Source organism: Emys orbicularis, chromosome 10 (genome assembly GCF_028017835.1).
Source record: "Emys orbicularis isolate rEmyOrb1 chromosome 10, rEmyOrb1.hap1, whole genome shotgun sequence".
Taxonomy (NCBI): domain Eukaryota; kingdom Metazoa; phylum Chordata; order Testudines; family Emydidae; genus Emys; species Emys orbicularis.
In genome coordinates, this window is record NC_088692.1 from 53,783,736 (window position 1) to 53,804,496 (window position 20,761).

The 20,761-nt window shown below is 39.7% G+C and overlaps 1 protein-coding gene across 1 annotated transcript in view; it reads left to right on the forward strand.

The window, feature by feature from the left end:
* Positions 1 to 20,761, forward strand: part of SCAPER (S-phase cyclin A associated protein in the ER) — a 310,638-nt gene that overhangs the window by 144,903 nt on the left and 144,974 nt on the right. Inside the window, exon 19 of the mRNA XM_065411761.1 lies at positions 13,353 to 13,479. Coding sequence (XP_065267833.1) covers positions 13,353 to 13,479 — 127 coding nt within the window. The remainder of the gene's footprint in view (positions 1 to 13,352; positions 13,480 to 20,761) is intronic.

Sequence of the window (20,761 nt, forward strand, 5' to 3'; positions counted from 1 at the left end):
TTCCAAAATCTGAGAAGGACAGGGTGTGGAGCATGCTTTCAGAAGTCTTAAAAGAGCAACACTCCGATGTGGAAACTACGGAACCCAAACCACCAAAAACAAAAATCAACCTTCTGCTGGTGGCATCTGACTCAGATAATGAAAATGAACATGCATCGGTCCACACTGCTTCGGATTGTTATTGAGCAGAACCCATCATCAGCATGGATGCATGTCCCCTGGAATGGTGTTTGAAGCGTGAAGGAACATATGAATCTTTAGCACATCGGGCACATAAATATCTTTCAATGCCGGCTATAACAGTGCCATGAGAACACCTGTTCTCACTTTCAGGTGACATTGTGAACAAGAAGCATGATCTCCTCCAAATGTAAACAAGCTTGTTTGTCTGAGCAATTGGCTGAACAAAAAGTAAGACTGATTGGACTTGCAGGCTCTAAAATTTTACATTGTTTTATTTTTGAATGCAGTTTTTTCGTACATAAATCTACATTTTTAAGTTCAACTTTCATGATAAAGAGATTGCACTACAGTACTTGTATTAGGTTAATTGAAAAATACTATTTCTTTTTTTTATAGTACAAATATTTGTAATAAAAAATAAATATAAAGTGAGCACTGTACACATTGTATTCTGTGTTGTAATTGAAATCGGTATATTTGAAAATCTTGAAAACATCCAAAAATATTTAAATAAATGGTATTCTATTATTGTTTAACTGTGCGATTAATTGTGATTCATTTTTTTAATCACGCGATTAATTGCGATTCATTTTTTTAATTGCTTGACAGCCCTAATAAAAAATACTTAGCCCATAGCACAAAGAAACTCTTGTTATAAAATATTTTGGATTTTTTTTATTTATTACTTATTTATTACTATTATATAGCATAAAACCTTTTACATGAGCAGCCCTCATTTTGGCATTTGAATTGTAAAAATGTCAATGTATTTTTATTTGCTAAAATTATTATTTAGTTAGTATTTATTTTGTGGTAGCACCTCCCAGTCAGCCACCCCCATATGTGCTTTATGTATATTTCTTCTAAAATCTGGATTATTCATGTTTGTGGTTAATACTAAAATCTTATTTGCTGAGATGTAAATCATTGTAGATTAAAAAGACATATACTGCATTTGTGGCATCCCTTTTTGTGTAGCCCGGTGAATTTTGCCCAGGTGTTTGTAGTTTCTAGTATGAAAAAGTGGAGGAACACAGAACTCAGGACAGAAAGAATGTAAATATTGTCATGAAATAGATGGATAGATGGATTTGGAAAGGCTGCTATGTCCATATAAACACTGGAGCAAACATTACAATTTCTCCTAATCTGTTGATACCAATGATAAATTCTGTATTCAAGCACAATCCACTGTATCAAACAAATTCCTTGGTTCTTCAAAACAATCCTAAGTAAAGAGAGCACCATCTTTCCTTTGCCCAAAAAATCAGTTTAAAGACTATCTGGAGTTGAGATAACTCATCCAGGATTTAGCAGTTGCAGAGAACATTTCTGCTTCTGTCCTCCCAACAAGACCACATACTGTACCATTTTCCTGTCAATGGATTAGCAGACAATAGAACATAAGTAAGGCTATGATTTAGTCACAGAGGTCACAGAATCTGAGATTTCCAGCGACCTCCGTGACTTCAGCCTGCAGTGGTTGGGAGTTGCAGGGTCCCCCGCTGCCTCTGGCAGTCCCCGGAGCTCCAAGCCACTGTGAGCGGCGGGGTACCACGCAGCTCCCAGGAGGCAGGGTAACCCCACCCTCCTGGCCACCGCCAGCGGAGGAACCCCCAAGCTCGCTGGCGGCAGGGAACCCTGCAGCTCCTTGCCATTGCGGGGGAACCCCCAAGTTCCAGGCGGCTGAGGGCAGCGGGGGAACCCCACAACTCTCATCCCCCACAGGCAGCGGGGGATCCCCAGAGCTGCAGACAGCAGGAGTACCCCCGCAGCCCTCAGCTGCTGCAGGCTGCTCCTAACCCTTGCGCAGCTGCCCCGCTTCAGGCGCTGTGAGGACCCGCAGATCCCCATTTTGTCAGGGATATTTTTAGTAAAAGTCATGGACAGGTCATGGCTTCCATGAATTTTTCTCTTTTGCCCATGATCTGTCTGTGGCTTTTACTAAAAATATCTGTGACAAAATCTTAGCCTTAAACATAAGCAATTCAGGAGTAAATCGTTAGCATGTGGGGCTGGAAATTTCACTCCTAGGGCTTGTCTATACTGCCCCACAGTTTGGACTACAGGGTGTGTGAATAGCAGTACGCACCAAAGTGCTGAGCTGTAACTCCCCCATGTGGATGCTGCAGGCGCAAACTAAAAGCTTGCTAGTTTGTGTTAACATCGTCCTCTTCAAACAGGACTACGCTAGGGTGAACTAAAGTTTGTCTTCTAGTAAAAGATTCTGGAGTTATTTACAGTTGAAGTTAAAATCTGGCAGTTTCTTTCTTGAGGGGGAATACATTACCAGCAGTGTTTCTTCCGTTGAGGTTGGAAATTGGACATAGCTTTTAGCTCGTATTACTGAAACATCACTCTAATTCTGGCATTCTTCCTTTAAGCTTAGTTCAGATGAATCACAGTTTTGATTTACCTCAGGGTTAAATACAGACCTCTTGTGTTCAGTGAATGTTCCTTATGCCTTTTTAAATACTATTGGCATTGGGCGGAATATATGCTAAATTCATAAAGACATTGACATACAAATATGTGTATTCTATAGGTATGTTTAGGTACTTTGTAGTTCACTGTTTAAAATATTAGAATTACTCTCTGCAGTGGTGAAACAGTCCTCCAACCAATGAAGTGGCCACTTTTCTGTCACAAAGTCTAATGTTTTGCCCATAATTTTACGCTTGCTTTGCCTCTACCTTAATCTGATGGGACACCAGCCCAAATTCAAATACAAAGTGGCGGGGCAGAGAAACCATTTTTAATAGTCTTTTTGCTTTTATATTAATGTTTGTGTAGATGTAGTCCACTATTGAAAGTGTTAGTGATATGGTGTATTAAGAAAGAAGCACATCAAAACTGTGCAAAGAAAACACTCGTACTGTATACTATAGTTCTGAGTAGTCAATACAAAATCATATTTTATATTAGTACATTAATATTATTTTAATGATTAGTAAAATATATTTCAGCATAAACCCTCATAATTATTAGATTGTGCAACCTCCAGTGTGTCTCCATCCAGTCATGTAATTTGGAAGAAATATTTTCTTAAGGGATTTAAGGACTTCCTTACTTAAACATGTACTTAAGTGCCTTGCTGAATAAGAATGGGCTTTAATGTATGTTTAAATGCTGTCCTGAATTGGGGCCTATGGCTGAAATATAATTGAGGAGATCCACTGTACAGTTTGTTGGGTCGAGGAAGAGAAGCAAGAGTTCCTCTTTGAGTGGTTGAACATATGTATTCCACTCAGGTGTGTGGGTGCCCAGTACACCAGAGCCAGAGTGTTTTGTGCAGCAGTACCCATTGGGTCCGTGAATGCATCCTGCACCTTCTCCTGGCCCCTCCTGAGGCTATACGAGAGTGGCACTGTCCTGACCCTGTCAGTTCCTTATCACCACCCATAGCCTGAGTTGAAGCTTCCTGGGCAGTTTACCTCATGATTTTTTCTCTTTGTAGTCAGCAAGATTAGTTCTCTGCCTTCCCTGTAAATAGAAGTTAGTACCCCATAATTAGACTTCTTTTGTTATTTTATTTTGTTTTAGGGTTTTATTTTGTTTGTTAGTAGTTAGTCTTCAGTGCTAGACACTGGTGGCATGCAGCACTCCCCGGACTTTTAGCAATGCCTGTCATGTGGGGTGTCTATCCCAAATAGTGACCCTCATGTGCTCTGCCTTCTCTGTCTTGGCGAGGGGCACATTAGGGAGAGGTGCGGTATCTGCCATTCTTTCAGAAAAAGAATGCAGATTTCCAAAGATCTGTGCCTCAAGCAACACTTTATGAAGCAGGCCATGAGACACACCTCAGCCCCAGGACCCTCAACCAAACACCTATTGCCTACCTGCAGTCCACTAATGAGGCTGCAATGGTCTCTGACAGACCCCTAGACTCAGGCTATGTCTACACTAGCACTTTTGTCAGTACACTTATCTCGCTCATGAGTGTGAAAAAACACCTCCCTGAGCGACATAAGTTGCACCAACAGAAGTGCTGGTATGGACGGCGCTATGTCAGCAGGAGACCCAATCCTGCTGACATAGCTACCGCCTTTTGTTAGGGGTCATTTAATTATGTCAACAGGAGAGCTCTCTCCCATCAGCTTGGAGCAGCTGTATGGGAGATCTTACTGCGGCACAGCTGCATCACTACAGCTGTACCGCTGTAAGCTCTCTAGTGTAGACATGGCCTCAGTCTCTTCTCTGAGGAAGAGGTGTTGGTCTTCTTATCCAGAGCTTCCCCAAAAGAGGACTCATAAAACAAACCAGAGCTGCTCACAGTCGTAGAATTTTTTGAGGAGGAAGCATAAATCACAGAGAAGGAGATCCACCAATTCCTATACGAATCAACCAGCTCATCCTCAGTCTGCTGTTTGGAAGCAGCACAGTTGACTTCTCCTTCAAAGAGAGCAATACAATCGTTGACGATTTTTCTGTTATCTCCCCCCCATGCATGGGGACAGATATGCCACTTCCTCAGTGCTTGAGAGATCATAACCACAGACAAATGGATCCTAAGGACTATGAGACTGGGATATTCTATCCAATTCCTCTCACTCCCCCCCCTTTCCCACTCATCTCCTCTATCCGTTTTTGGGGAACCATCTCAGGGAGTCAGTGCTCCTTCAGGAAGTTCAGACTGTGCTCACTCTAGGGGCCATAGAAGAATTTCCCTTTGGCACTGGGGAAAGGGGTTTTATCCATGACACTTTCTGATCCCCAAGTCCAAGAGAGGGTCTGAGTCCCATACTGAACCTCCAAAATCTCAACAAGTTCATCAGATATATAAAATTTTACATGGTTTCCCTAGCATCAATCCATCCTTCCCTACATCACAGTGCTTGTTTGCTACCCTTTCTCTCCAGAATGCCTATTTCCATGTGGCAGTACTGCCAAGTCACAGGAAGTTTTGAGATCTGTAGCAGCGGGCTCACATTATCAATACACAGTACTTCGGTTTGGCCTGTTGTCAGTGCCGCATGTATTTACCTAGTGCCTAGTGGAGGTGGCGACCTTCTTGAGAAGAAAGGGAATTCACATCTTTACTTATCTGGATGATTGGTTGGTGTAAGGCAGATTGAAACATCAGGTACTTCACCATGTTTAGTTCATCATCTGTCTCTTCGACTGTCTGGGACTCATTCTGAACAAGGGAAAATCCATGTTGGTCCCAATACAGAAAAATTGAGTCCATCAGGGTCCTACTCAGTTCTAGGAATTCGATGGCTTGTCTCCCTCAGGACAAATTTCAGACCATTCACAAGTTGTGCATATTTCTCAAGTCACACCTTACCACTGCTGTCGGGTGTGCCTAAGGCTACTATATGTGGCCTCGTGTACTTACGTGACCCAACATGCCAGGCTGAACCTCCACATCCATCAAGATTCACTAAACAGACACCTTTAGACAAGTTGTTCTAGGTTCCTCCTGTGATCCTATGTTCCCTGGATCAAAACAACATATCTCTCAACCCCTTTCGTCCAGGACAGTCATTACCAGAGCAAGACGCAGATTTTTGTATCAGTGTCCTTGAACTCTGGGCAATTCACAAGGCCCTCACTTCAAGGGCTTGTCGATCCAGAAATTGGCCAACAATACAACCATGGTGTACTGCCTAAACAGATAGGGAGGGAGGTGATCCAATCAGCTTTGCCAAGATTGATGAATTTCGGTGACTTTGGCATCAAGGAAGACTACTCCCATTGCAGCTCACTTACCTGTCTCCCAGAAACAGATGGCCGATTACCCAGGAAGGGGATTCTCCTAGAATGATGAATGGCCCCTCAAGAACAGTATGCCAAGGACCGTCTTTCAAATCTGGGGTATTCCAGCAGTCAGCCTATTTGCAACAAAAGGCAACAAGAAATGCCATTAGTTCTGTCCTCGAGTAAGTCATAATCCAGACTCGATAACCAACACATTTCTCCTGAGATGAGGATCGAGTCTCATATATGCATTTCCCCCATTCCACAAGTTCTCAGTTTAAAACAAGATCACACCAAGATAATTCTTATCATTGCCAGTGTGATTGAGACAGCTCTGGTTCTTGGATCTTCACATTCTCTCAATTCAAACCAATGGTCTCTGCCTCCTCTTCCAAATCTGCTCTCCAAGCAACACCGATGAATGTGTCACCCAGATCTTAATAGTCTGCACCTCACAGCATGTTTGTTGAGTGGTTAGATCAAGTGGAGAAGCACTGCTCAGTGTCAGTTCAGGAGATACTTCTTAACATTAGATAACAATCCACTAGGTCCCTGTACAGGTCTGTCGCATCTTACACGCATTTAACATGCGCGATTTCAGCTTTATGTGGTCGGCAAAAAAAGAGAAAAATAACAATTTTAATACTGTACTTGTAGTGCGGGCAATTCCGCCCGCTATTCAACTCAATGTAATTTTGACTGTACGCGGGTTTCGCTTTATGCGCTAACCCCGGAATGGAACCCCCGCGTAAGATGAGACTCACCTGTGTTTGGCTAAATGGACACGTTTTTTGATCTGGTGTACTGTTCGCAGAATTCACCCAGCAAAAGCTACGATTCAAGACATTTTTGAGTACCTGTTACACCTCAAATCCTCAGGTCTTTCTCTTGCCTCGCTGAGAGTCCACTTAGCTATCTATCTTCCATTCAAGAGAGATCTGTTTTTTTCCAGCTCCATAGTTTCTAAAAGAAATTATTTGCCTTTCTCCTTCTGTTAAAGATACAGTACCACTTTGGGACCTCAGCACTGTATTAGTGGCTGTAATGGATCCTCCATTTGAGGCTTTGGTGACCTGTTCTTGGCTTCACTTGAATCAAAAGGCATCCTTTCTCATCAGATAGGAGAATGGGGACACTTCTGTCTGTCATAGTAGTACATCCTATATCAGGGGTAGGCAACCTATGGCATGCGTGCCGAAGTCGGCACACGAGCTGATTTTCAGTGGCACTCTCACTGCCCAGGTCCTGGCCACCGGACCGGGGGCCTCTGCATTTTAATTTAATTTTAAATGAAGCTTCTTAAACATTTTTAAAAACGTATTTACTTTACATACAACAATAGTTTAGTTATATATTATAGACTTATAGAAAGAGACCCTCTAAAAACGCTAAAATGTATTACTGGCACGCAAAACCTTAAATTAGAGTGAATAAATGAAGACTCGGCACACCACTTCTGAAAGGTTGCCGACCCCTGTCCTATATATTATTTTTCAAAGATAAATTAGCTTTGAGGCTGCATCCAAAATTGTAAACTAAAGTTCAAATTTCATTTTTATCAGGCAATCTACTTACCTGTTGTTGGTTTTTTTTGTTTGTTTTTTTCAAAAATGGCACTCAAATCTGCATCTTTTGGATGTCAGGCAAGCACTGGACTTCTGTCTATATAGGACCAAGACTTTCAGGCTGTCTTCTTGGCTTTTTGTTTAATATGATAGCAGAATGAGAGGTCAGGCAGTTTCAGCACAGACAGTTTCCAAATGGATTAATTCCTGTATTGCAGCAGCATATGGGGTAGCAAATGCCTCTCCTTCCCAAAGACTATTGGCCCATTCCACAAGAGCTCAAGCAACCTCAATAGTTTTTCTAAGGGACATCCCCATACTATACATGTGTAGAGCTGCTATTTGGTCTTCCGTGCATACATTCACTCATCATTATGCCATGACAACAGCTTCAGGATGTGATGCAAACTTTGGGAAAGCAATATTGAGTCACTGTTTAAATATACTTGGAGCCCGATCTCCTGACAGTACTGCTTTTGAGTCACCTGAGTGGAATATACATGTGTAAACACTTGAAGAAGAAAATCTGGTTACTTACCTGTACTGTAACCATTGTTCTTCAAAATATGATTGCACACATGTATTCCACGACCCTCCATCCATTCCCTCTGCATTGAGTTTTGAGCCACCATAGTTAAGTGAAAAGGAATTGATGGAGGATGTGATGGCACTGCTCTCATATAGCTGTAGGAGTGGCCATGAGGAGGCATAGGGCACGTGTGCTGCACCAATAGGTACAGCTGCAGAAAACTCTCTGGCTCCAGCACACTGGGCATGCATTGCCAGCGTGCATCACCTGCGTGGAATACATATTTGCACCCACATCTCAAAGAACAACAATTACAATACAGATAAGTAAGGGTTTCTTCCCTTTTTTGCAATATCATTTTTGTGCTGCTCTAATTTAGGCTATTTCCTCACTGTATTATCCACCAAAGAAAAATATTTAATATGAAACAGAGTTTTTATCCAAATATAATTAATCAAAACCGTTCTTTGCTATAAATATAAGATGTGTTCTACTTTGACTTGCCAGAGCATTCCATTAAAAAAACAAAAAACGATTTAGTGTGGTAGCAAAACTGTCAATAAAACTGGAAAATAGTTCCCCAGTTCGGAAATAAAGGTCTCGGCTTCATTCCAATATGTCTATATATAAAGACCTCAGTATGTACTTTACAATGAATGGCTGTTATCGTGTCACAAGATTCAGTTCCACTGACATTCTGCTACAGTTACATCTATAATCAAAGTAAGGACCTTGGCATCTCTCACTGCTAATGACACAATCCTTGCTATACTTGGTCCTCATCCCTGGTAGATGCTCCTTCAACTAACTTCTACAGCAGCCTGGCTTCCCCACAACTAGCTTGCTCCTTGGCTTTCCCTAGAAAGAGAGGGAACTCTATTCTCACTCCTCACTCTGTCAAGCAGCTCCTTCACTCACTCTCCTCCTTTTTTCATCAGTAGCCCACTCTCCTGTGTTGAAGAGAGTGAGCCCATTACAAACAATGGCTCCCTCTCTATTCCAGAGGAAGAGAGGAGACACGCACAATCACCGGAACAGAACATTAAAATTCATTTTATATATGTATGTATGTATGTGTCTAGTTTGAAATAGGTCTGTGTTGAAGTGGAGGAAAAGAGTTGGGGAATATCTCTCCCTGGGACTTTTTAAAATACTTGACACAATCTGGTACTTTGCAGAGTTAAAAAAATATTGTTGTTAAGAATTAATTATTTTTATGAACCCTGGACATTTTAATTGTCTCTTGCAAGGATGATAGAGCTGTATCCAAGGCACAGCTCCATCAGATTCATGAAATCACCCCATTTCTTCCTTCAATTTGATGGTAAAAGAGTTCCCAAAAGCCCCCAAGAGCACCATCCAGTACATACTGGCACTAGAAAAGGTTCAGAGAAGGGCAACTAAAATGATTAGGGGTTTGGAACAGGTCCCATATGAGGAGAGATTAAAGAGGCTAGGACTTTTCAGCTTGGAAAAGAGGAGACGAAGGGGGGATATGATATGATAGAGGTATATAAAATCATGAGTGATGTGGAGAAAGTAGATAAGGAAAAGTTATTTACTTATTCCCATAATACAAGAACTAGGGGTCACCAAATGAAATTAATAGGCAGCAGGTTTAAAACAAATAAAAGGAAGTTCTTCTTCACACAGCGCACAGTCAACTTGTGGAACTCCTTAGCTGAGGAGGTTGTGAAGGCTAGGACTATAACAGCGTTTAAAAGAGAACTGGATAAATTCATGGAGGTTAAGTCCGTTAATGGCTATTAGCCAGGATGGGTAAAGAATGGTGTCCCTAGACTTTGTTTGTCAGAGGGTGGAGATGGATGGCAGGAGAGAGATCACTTGATCATTACCTGTTAGGTTCACTCCCTCTGGGGCACCTGGCATTGGCCACTGTCGGTAGACAGGATACTGGGTTAGATGGACCTTTGGTCTGACCCAGTACGGCCATTCTTATGTTATGTTCTTATCACTAAGTTATTCTCATCTCTTAATTACCAGCCTTGTTGGTTCATAACCCATTAGGACAAGACTTTCAACAAAAGTTCTTTTTGAACATTGTTCTGTAGTGTTTATTCGCAATAGACTAGATTTTGCCTCCCTAGACCCACATGCTTTGGAGGGGACTTTTTGCAGGTCAGTGTGAGATAAGGAGAATCAGGGACCCTGCAGAACTCCTAAACTCCACATTGCAGGAAAGATGGGGGTGGAGCTGGAGACTCTTTGATCTAGTGTTTTCAAAAATCAAGGAACTTTCTTTTTATCTGTTAATTTAACTTTTAAGATAAGATTTCTTGTGTGTGTGTGTGTGTGTGTGTGTGTGTGTGTGTGTGTGTGTGTGTGTGTGTGTGTGTGTGTGTAAGTAAAGGAACATTACGGTTATTTAAAAGTATAGAATAAAAAGAGTTAAGGTAGATAAGTATTTAATTACACTCACAGTTTATACAGTCTCTTAATTAAATGTATATATGTAAAATATCATATTGCATATTCCAAAAACAATCTTAACTCTTCCATTATATACCCTTCCACAATTCATCTTTCAGAGAGACAGATACTATAATATCCGCAACTTACGAATTTTTTTAAATTGTGGAAATAAGTCGGTTCCAGTGCACAGATTGGATGGACATCCAAAAATACAATAAATATTTTTCAGACGATACATTTAACTTAGAAATTGTTGTTGTTAATAATAGCCACACCTTTTTTGTTCAGTCTTTATAAAAAGGTCAAAGTCAATATAATCCAAAAAGAGAAGAAAAATTCCTACTGTCAAACATCCAATCTAACATTAAAACTGACCAGCATTTCCAGTAAATAAAGATCATTCCAGATGAAACAAATTAGTATGAGTCAGTGCCCATCTTATTTGGCTGGAGGGAAAATAACTGAATTTCTGCTCCAGCGATAGATAACGTTCTAGTTTCTTAGTACTCCAAATTATTGTTTAATTAAAGCATTTATACAGACTCACACTGATATATAACAGTATAATGGTGTGAAAATCTTTGTATTGCCAGGTGCACACAAAAAGGTCTTTCCAACTCAGGAAGGAAGCAAGGGAATTTGTCAACAGAGGTGGCAGTTTAATATTATAATTAAGGCTACTATTTTGTCAGAGAGGTCGTGGAAGTCACAGAATCCATGATTTCCAGAGACTTTTGTGACTTCAGCCCGCAGTGGCTGGAAGCTCCGAGCCACCCCGGACGCCCCCCACCCCAGGCACTCCAAGCCACCGCAGACGGTATGGGGACTCCACAGATGAGCTCCCCATTTTGTCACAGATATTTTTAGTAAAAGTCCGGGACAGGTCACGAGCTTCCATGAATATTTCTTTATTGCTCATGACCTGTCCCTGACTTTTACTAAAAATATCCATGACGAAATCTTAGCCTTAATTATAATTATTCAGTAAGACCTTTTTCACTTCCCTCTAATTCTTGTCCTTGCATTGAGCAGTATCTTAGGTAATGTTAAGTACTCTGGACAATGATTCACACGTAGATGTAGATAAAACACACACACACACTTTCTCATCGAAAGAGGCTTTAAGATTTGCCATATAGAAAAATGAGGCTTTATCATCTTTATCCACCAAATTCTCTAAGAGCATCAAAGTCCCTTCTTTTGGCCTGCATGGCTGACCTCAGATCTTACTCCGATTTGATTTCTGCTCTTTTTATACTACCTGCAGCAAGCAGAATTCCATCTTGCTCTCTCAGATCAGACAGAGTTGTGATTATGATGCTTCTCTCTTTTTAATGAAGTTTTATGGGCTTTCCTCATGGGAATGCAGTAGTTATTTTCAAATAGATCTTTATTTAGATTCAGAAATCTTGCAGATTTTCCAGAAGATAAAGTAGGTCTGAATCACCTTCCGCTAAAACTGCCTAGACTTCTTACATTTGTAGATCTTATTTGGTTTTCTAAGTATGGGCTGCAGCCATTCTGCCTTTCACTAATTTTGTAACCTGCTTGTGTTGTTCGGTCACGGTATTTAATTAATGAGATTTGCAGTCCCAAATCCTACACTTTTTCTTCTTTTTTCCATCTTTGCTCCTAGTTTAGTAAGTACAGAAGAAATTCTTTCAATTTTATTTTTCACAGAGGGCATGGCAGTGCAGAGAATATCTTGTTTGGACTTAACCCACTGTTAGCATTCCTTTCCCAGAAAAATCCTCTGGCTGAATTTCAGTGGGTCCAGCTGACCAAATGCTAACAAGTCCTAGGCTCAAAGAAATCCTGATGATCATTTTTATTTTTACTTTTATTGGGCATTTTAACTCTCCAGATTCACAGTCATATGAAGTCTTTTTATAGATTTATTTACTTAACTGTTTTTCAGTGAAAGAAATAAAAAATACCACCTTCCACTGATTAAGCAGGAGCTCTCCCTGCTTAGGCCTTGCCCCCATTTAGAATTTATTTTAAATAATTAACTACAAATGATCTTGATCTAGATTCTACAGACATGCTGATTCCCTTTTCAACCTTCTGGTACTAGTTAAGATCATCTTCCCTTTCCTGTCATTCTACCCAGGCCACCCCCACTGTGAATGCTTCCTGGCTCTCCCTTCCCCCACTCATGATGTTCAGACTCCTTGTGATCAATTTCAAGGTCCTGCATAACTTCCTTCATTACTTATCCCTACTTGTTTCTTATGTCATCCTCCCACATTCATGCTGCTCCACCAATGAAACCAGCTCCATCCCACCTTATCTCTATATATGCCACAGCTACCACCACACTTTCTTTTTTACCTCTAATGAATGGAATGCCATTCCTAAACTGGTCTGTAAAGCCACTGCACTCTCTTCATTTCAGTCTCCCCTAAAAACCCACTTCTTAAAAAACTAGTTAAATCATCTACTGTTCTATGCCCTTTACTCTTCTCCTGAGTGAATTGCTCATCTGTGTGGAGGGAGAAAATTGAATGCTGGGAGGAGGAGGCAAAAGAATACTGGAACTGAAGCTGGGAAAGACAAATTGGTTGAATTGTGGAGGAAGGATGCAGGGAATTAACTGTGATTGACTTAAAAAAGACAACAGCAGCAGCAAACAAACAGGTGACTAATAAGTGCTTATGATTGCCCTAATCTCTTTACTTGCATGTGGCCTCACTTCCCCCTTTCTTCATCTCCTTGTCCTTTTTAGAGTGTATTCTTTCTAGACTGGGGCTGTTGTCTTCCTCTGTGGTGCACATTTTGGATGCTACTGCAATATGAGTAGTAATACCTGTATGTAGATTTTTCTTAATTGTTTTAATCAAATTGAGGCTCATAAAGTTTCAGTAGGTATCTTTGAAATTTTACTTGAATGTAACTTTTTTCTCTTTTAACTCATTTTTGTCTTTTGTTTAATGTTGAAGGCTGCAGCGATTAGCAAAAGATCTTCTAAAGCAGTTCCAAGTACAGGATAGCAGTTCATTGGCAAACAACAAGGTTTCTGCTCTGGACAGGACTTTAGGAGAGATTTCTCGTATTCTGGAAAAAGAGGTATTATTTATTACATAATTAACTCATGGAATGCACAGCTTAGTTGGAATCAAGAAAGCATTCAACATGTATGTACATGAATATAGGAGTTATAAACATTCCTACTTCAGGGGGTTAGGAAGAAACTTTCCATATAACCTAGTTGTTACATAATTGACCATTCTGGAGATTCCAGCTCCTTCCCCGGATGCATCTGATACTGACCAGATGCTCTTCATAAAAAAAACCCAAAACTTTTTACTATAAAAGAAGTTACAGCAAACGAAACATGACTTTATAGAAAAACTATCATTTGATTTTTTTTTCTTTTACTGTTTAAACAGATTTTTCCAATAAAACCTGAGATACAGGGAGTACATTTCTCCCCTTTTCTTAATTTTGTGAAAGTCCCCGCCCTTTTTTAACAGATAAATTAAAGACCACCACTGCACATGTGATTCATATGTACAGTGATTTTCTCTGGTTATTACATGAAGATGAATATTGTTTTTAGTTTTGGATAGCAACAGGATTACATAAGCTTTCTGTGGTTTATCAGTAACTTTAGACATGTATATGCTGTTACCACAAGTAAACGAAGTTTAAACAGATGGATTTGACATGGATTTTTTCCAGTTGCTTTTCCTGATATTTTAGAATACTGCCAGATTTAAGTAGGGAGCCAGCTGCAAGTCTTATGAACCTGAATAAGTAACTTCATATCTGCCAAAATGTATAAGTTGATGGAAGTTAGAGAAGCAAAATTTTCTGTGACCCATGTCACAAAGTGTAATATTATGTTATATTAAATTATGGCAAATATTCCTTCACTTCAAGTTCATTCAGATTCCACAAATGCTCAAATAACAATATTTAAGTCCTGTAGAAGTCCTCCACTCAGTGCTTGTGCATACCAACCATGACAATTATGGATTGGCAGTCACAAATATAGACTAAGGAAAGAATGTGGCCTAAATTCTTAGATATACCTGTTATCCTCTGAATGCAACTGCGAGGGCTGAATAGCCAGCCACGACTCTTTGATTGTGAGGCCAGTTCTGCACTGGTTATAACCCGAACATAGGGTAGAGCAGCCTTGGCTGTGGTGCTGTTTGAGGTATTTGAATTCTACTGTTGGCAGGTTATTGCTCCCTTTTGTGCTCTCACTCTGCCCCCCACAGCTGCACCAGCTTGCAATCATTTACATCAGGAGAATCCTTAGCTAGGAAAATTCAGCAGCTCTCTGGCTTATTTACATTGCCAGACTGGCACAGAAGATTCCAAATAAATGAGAAAATCTAGCCTTGTAAATCTTTTGTTCCCTTAATCTGTATATATTTCAAATGATCATGCTACTTTCACAATAAGCTTTCAGATTCACTGGTGGACTTGTGTTTTTACTTTTTTAGCACAGCAATTCTCAAACTCACATTCAGTTTAGAGTAGTTAGTATCTTTTAAGCCTCTCTCATTTTCCTCCCTCTTGCCCATTTTTGAGAAGCAATTAATACAATTATTACATCGCCATAGGAATGGTTGCCATTTGTGTTTCCTTTCCCATCATGTTAGAAGGTTAAAATGACATCATGCTGCCTATATTACCAAGTATAGTGGCTCACAGAGCTCAGGAACAGACTGCTTGGGTAAACAGTACTGAGTGATGGTTTTCAGCAAAAAGGAAAAAAACATTTATGTTATTATTGCTGTCAAAGTGAAATTGAAGTATGGTTTATATTGCTACTGATACTCGCAAGCTAAGAAGGAAGTATCCCATTTCTTATTAGAAATGTTACAAAGAACTGAAGTTTGAAGAGTTCTCTTTCGTTTGCCTTTTTTTTCTTTGTACTTGAAGTGAAAATTTTCACTGGTTGAAATAGTACATTCTGTTAAATAATTTGCCTACATCTTCTTTTAGAGCCTATCCAAAATACACTGAAGTCAGTAAGTGTCTTTCCATTGATATCAGTGGGCTTTGGATCAGGCACTTGGAGAACATGGGCCAGTTCTCCTCTCCCTTGCATCATGTGTAGTCCTTTACACCTCTGCAAAATGAGTGCAGAGTAAAATACTGTCAAATCAGCACTTTGCACAGGTATAAATAAACGTACAAAGTGCAAAGCAGTGAAGTCTCAGACCTGATATGTTGGGTTGGTTTTTTTGGGAGGGGTGAGGTGTTCCTCTTCCGCTGGCAAGCCTTTTATGTTTCCCTTGTGTTTTACTGCATGCTATATGTGGCACATTGCAATGTAAGTCACCATTCTACAGCATAAGTAATGGCACTTATGTGAGCCAAATTTTGTCTTAACACCTTCTGCAAACCCATTGAAGCCAATGGGCGTGATTCTTATTTACATTGACCGCTTTACACAACTCTGGCAGTGTAAAAGTTCCTTAAATGGATGGAAATGCCCCATATAATATCCACAGTGCAGAGAGCTCCCCTGGCTGGTATAAAACTAGAAGAGGGGCTCTACAGTTGACCTAACCCCAGGTATAGGGGTTAGGTCAGGGTGTGAAGGGGGGCATGGCTGAAATTCCATGTACTGTGGTTATTTTCTGATTTCCAGAGCCTGTAAGAGGCCATGGGAAGCAGAGAGTAAGTTGGAGCAGCCTTGAGGTTACTCCAACTTACGCTGGGGACCAGGCAAGCTCCTGAATGACCCCAGAGTACAGGGAGCACAAAGGTGACTTAAATTTACCTTTAATTACCCCTTCATTCCTGCCCCAACCACAGGACTGGAATAACTGAGTATCAGACCCAGTGGGGTTTCCTGGACTGTATGACAGGAAGGAATTTAGCCCATTATTTCCATTATTATGGTGGTAGTAGGTATCTTAGGAAATCCTGTGTCAGCTTTGTGATGGTACATTGTTTCATGACTGTGTTATAGGTTGAAAGAGAGACAAGGTGGCTGAGGTAATATCTTTTATTGGACCAAATTCTGTTGGTAAAAAAGAGAAGCTTTCAAGGTTACACAGAGATCTTCTTCAGGTCTACAGCAATGTTGCATAGTATAGGTAGAAATGCATTTTTATTTATTTAATAGCTACAGTAGAATCAATCATTTGGTCGAGGGTTTTTGTAGCATGGAAATTGCAATACAATCTGTATTCACATAAGTGATTACTCAAAAATAGAAGACAGTAGGCCAAATTCTGTTCTCAACTACACTGGGGTGAATAACTTCAGTGGAAGTTTGAGGTATTCAATAGCTCTCAAGGTCAGGCTGTTATTCAATAAGTTCCAAAATGGATATCATTAGTGCAATTAATAGTACATTCTTCCATTAACTTGTGGTGTAAGGGAGAAAAAAAGAATTCTTTAAACAATAAATATAACTTTTATAACTCAAAAGCTTATTTTGATCCGATCCAATATTATATAAGATGGATCATAGTTTTAGCAATTCTAGTTTAATTATTGTATAAAAGAAATTGAACTCTTCTGATCTAAGAAGAAATTGAATTCTTCTGATAAAAGGCAAGCAAGCATATATTACATATCTGTGTTCTAGAGTGCTCCGTTCGAACCAATGCTGCATATATATTTACCAGGAGAATATAGTTTATCTTTGCTCTATTTAGCATTGGTGCCAATCAGATAATGGAATAGTAGCTATAGTTGTTTTCAAGAAATATTGCAAACATACGCTTTAAATGATGTTTTGAAAATGAGGCCATTATTCAAGTCAAAATTTGGTTTGTTTTCTATATTTCGCCCTTATCATACTTAAGGATCTACACTGTAATTATAGAACTGTAAAGAGTATGAAGTCTCTTTCTCTTACCACTGCTAATTTTGCTATATTGCAATAAATTAAATAATAACAAAAATCAAAAATAAATGTGCATGAATTTTCCTCCGATCAGTGTCTCAAACAGATTCATTGTGAGTCATTTCACTACAGTTGATATCTTATAGCAATTACGTATTTCATATTTTACATAACTACTTATATTAGTGGTAGACCATGAAACCAATTTGAGGGAAACAAATTAGCAGTTTATTTAAATATATTTGCTTATAAAAGAGTAAGATTCAGTAAGATGATGATTTCATTGAAAGTGCATATTTTATAATACATATATATACGTGTGTGTATATGTGTGTTTGTGTGTTAAGTTTATAATACAATAGGATTCTATTTTCTTACACATGCATATGGGGTTTATATGAGCAATGTCCATTAATGATGATTATCTATGTGAAATCCATAAATTTCCCACAAATTTCTGCAGATATGTTGGCAAATAGATACCTTAGGTGAGAGGAAAAGAATCACACACAGGACCTAGCAATATAAAATGTGGGCAGTGTTTCATGCTGTGTTGAGGAAAGTTGCTACTTAAGGTCCAAATCATGACCCAGCTTACTTGGTGATACAAAGCAGTAAGGGCTTGCTCCACAGAGGAACTCAGGCATTGCAACGCTCAGCATTGCCACACCTAACTGTTAGGTGCCTAGAAAGTCAGTGGGATTCACAAAGCTTGAGTTAGGCACGCAGACTCCATGTACAGTGAATGGAGGGAGATAGGCGCCTAAGAATGGGATTCACAAAAGCTGGCACACTAGGTGGCTCCCCACTAAGATAGCCAGTGATGGGAAGAGTAGATGGAGCTTTGATTCTGCTCCCTCTCTCTCTCTAGTCGGCAGCATAGTATAAGCCAAGACAGTTTGCTTCCTCCCTAAAGGAAACAGGGAAACCAGGACAGTGATGGACCCTTCCTGGGCTGCTGCAGAGGCTCAGAGCAGATCATGTAGTCATTAGCCCCAAATGGCAAAGTTTATAGTGAGAATCTGCCAAGCACACATCCCAAAGAAAATATTAACAAAGTGTTGTTACAGTGAAGACACAACGATCATACATACTCCTATTTAAAGAAATATCAAGTGATATATAATATGTCCTAAGACATTTCTCCTAGAATATTATCTTAAAAGCTGAATTATTTTATATGAAGTACGAGTACAGTTCTAATAAATACAATCATAATAAATTGGCTGTTAACCATTTGCATCACCGAGCCTGACAGTGAAAACAAGTGGTAATATTTTGAAGAATACAAAGAAAATGTAACATAAAAATAGGCTATGGAATTTACAATATTTTGTTCAGAAGGAGCTTGTATGTTTTGTAGAATACAACCATATACACATAACATACAGCATAAAGATATTAAGAAAACCTTTGAGTACCATTAATGGGATCTGTACAGAGTAGAACATTTCTGCGGGTTCCATAATTCTTATTCTTAAAACATGGTCTTTAAACTACTTAAAATAAAAAGTGATTTCCAGTGTAAGTATGTCAGTATCACTGAAATATTTGTGAGCCCATCATCGTTCTAATAGCACAAACAAATAATCATGGTACAAAAAAACCCAGCTCACTTCCCCACAGCTTGCATATCTTCTTTCAGATGTAATCATCCAGACGTGTGCGTGTGTGGTGGACGTGGAACTGCTGTGTAATAATAAGGGGGTTGGGAGAATCCAGGCAAAGATTGCTGTTAGTATGATTTGTCATTTACAAATTATACTCTAACTCTTTATTATTCTCTTCTGTCCTCGGGTGAATATTATTATTATTAATTCAGTCTTTAGATATATTTTTACCTTGGCTGTTTAGAGAAAGGAACAGTTTTCATTTTGCTTTATATTTTTTAACTGCAGAAAAGGTAAGATTTAAAAACTTTTAACTAGGGAGAAAATGGAAAGTTTTATACCCTATATCTTAAGAAAATAATATTTCCTTTTGTGCAAAACTAAGTTCTGTGTTCCATCCAAACACTTCTGAATTTATTCTAATCAGATTTACTGAACCCTATATGTGAGAGTATTATTCATAGCCCTACTAGTTAAGAGTAGCTGGGAAGTGATGCATTTAAAAATCCATGAGAAGAAATGAGTGGTGTTGAAATTTGGACCTTACATAATAAATTTTAAAAAATTGTTGGGACACTTGGGATCTCAGCTACCCTACCAGCAGTAGTAACTTCAGATGTCAAAGAAGTGAATTCCAAAAGCTAATGACTAATTCAATTTCTGTAAATGCGTGGTGTTTTTAAAATATTGATTCTGCTGTTCTCTGGCAGCAGCTCTCTCTCTGCTATTGCTGGAATTGGAAGGAGTACACATCCAGCAGCGTCATCGTGATACTGATTTTTCCTGAGTGGGGAACTAGCCGCCAGCTGCATGTTTTTGCTGTAGCGCAGAGCCTGATGGCAATATGCCAACTCCTGTGTATCTTGTTATTAAAACAATCCTTTAAAATTATACAAATATACCAGATTGCAGGATACTTGCTGCCTCAGTGGATCAGATGACATATGGAGCCTTTCAGCAGTCAGGCACTGGTTGAAACTGGGCTCCATGTCAGTAGTAACTATCAGAATGCTGTTCAGTGGCCTTTGTGAAAAAGTTGATGGATGCAGTCCTGTTTTGTCCACATATGCAAAAGCCACAGCCACCACAATTGGCCATAATTGCCCTCCATATCGATAGCTATTTTAAATTAAAATTAAAATTTTAATATATTTTAAATATAGCCTCTATTTCTTTTGCGTTCATAAACAGTACCAAGCCAACCAGTTTAGGTTAGTGCATGAGGAGAATCATTATGGCAATGTGAAAACAAAGGAAAATCTATCAATAATGTAAATGTAGTGAAAATAGCACTTTTCTTCCTGTGGCAATATTGGCAGCAGCATATCAGAGTAATGGCATTAACTGAGGCAGATTTTTCTCAACTCATGATATGAAATACTTTGTCTGCTTGATCAGTTGCAGTTGTGCATATATGAATAACATTTGCTCCCTTCACCCCAAATAAGCAGGGTTTGTACAATGAACTTGGTGTTTGTGTGTGAGAGAGATGGTGCATTTGGTAGTGTCAAAACAACTTTTACATTTGATGAAGTAGCAGCATTTCCTCATAGATGCAGACCTTGCTACCATTATTCATGCCACCTCTAGATTGGACTACTGTAATGTGCTCTACATGAAGCTAGTGTAGATTGCAGAGGCCTGCTTGCTAGTGGATCATCTCGCCATGAGCATACAATACCAGTCATGGCCGGCTCCAGGGTTTTTGCCGCCCCAAGCGGCGCAAAAAAAAAAAAAAAAGCCGCGATCGCGATCTGCGGCGGCAATTCGGCAGGAGGTCCTTCGCTCCGAGCGGGAGTGAGGGACCGTCCGCCGAATTGCCGCCGAATAGTTGGACCTGTCGCCCCTGTCCGGAGAGGCGGCCCCAAGCACCTGCTTGGCAAGCTGGTGCCTGGAGCCGGCCCTGATACCAGTGCTC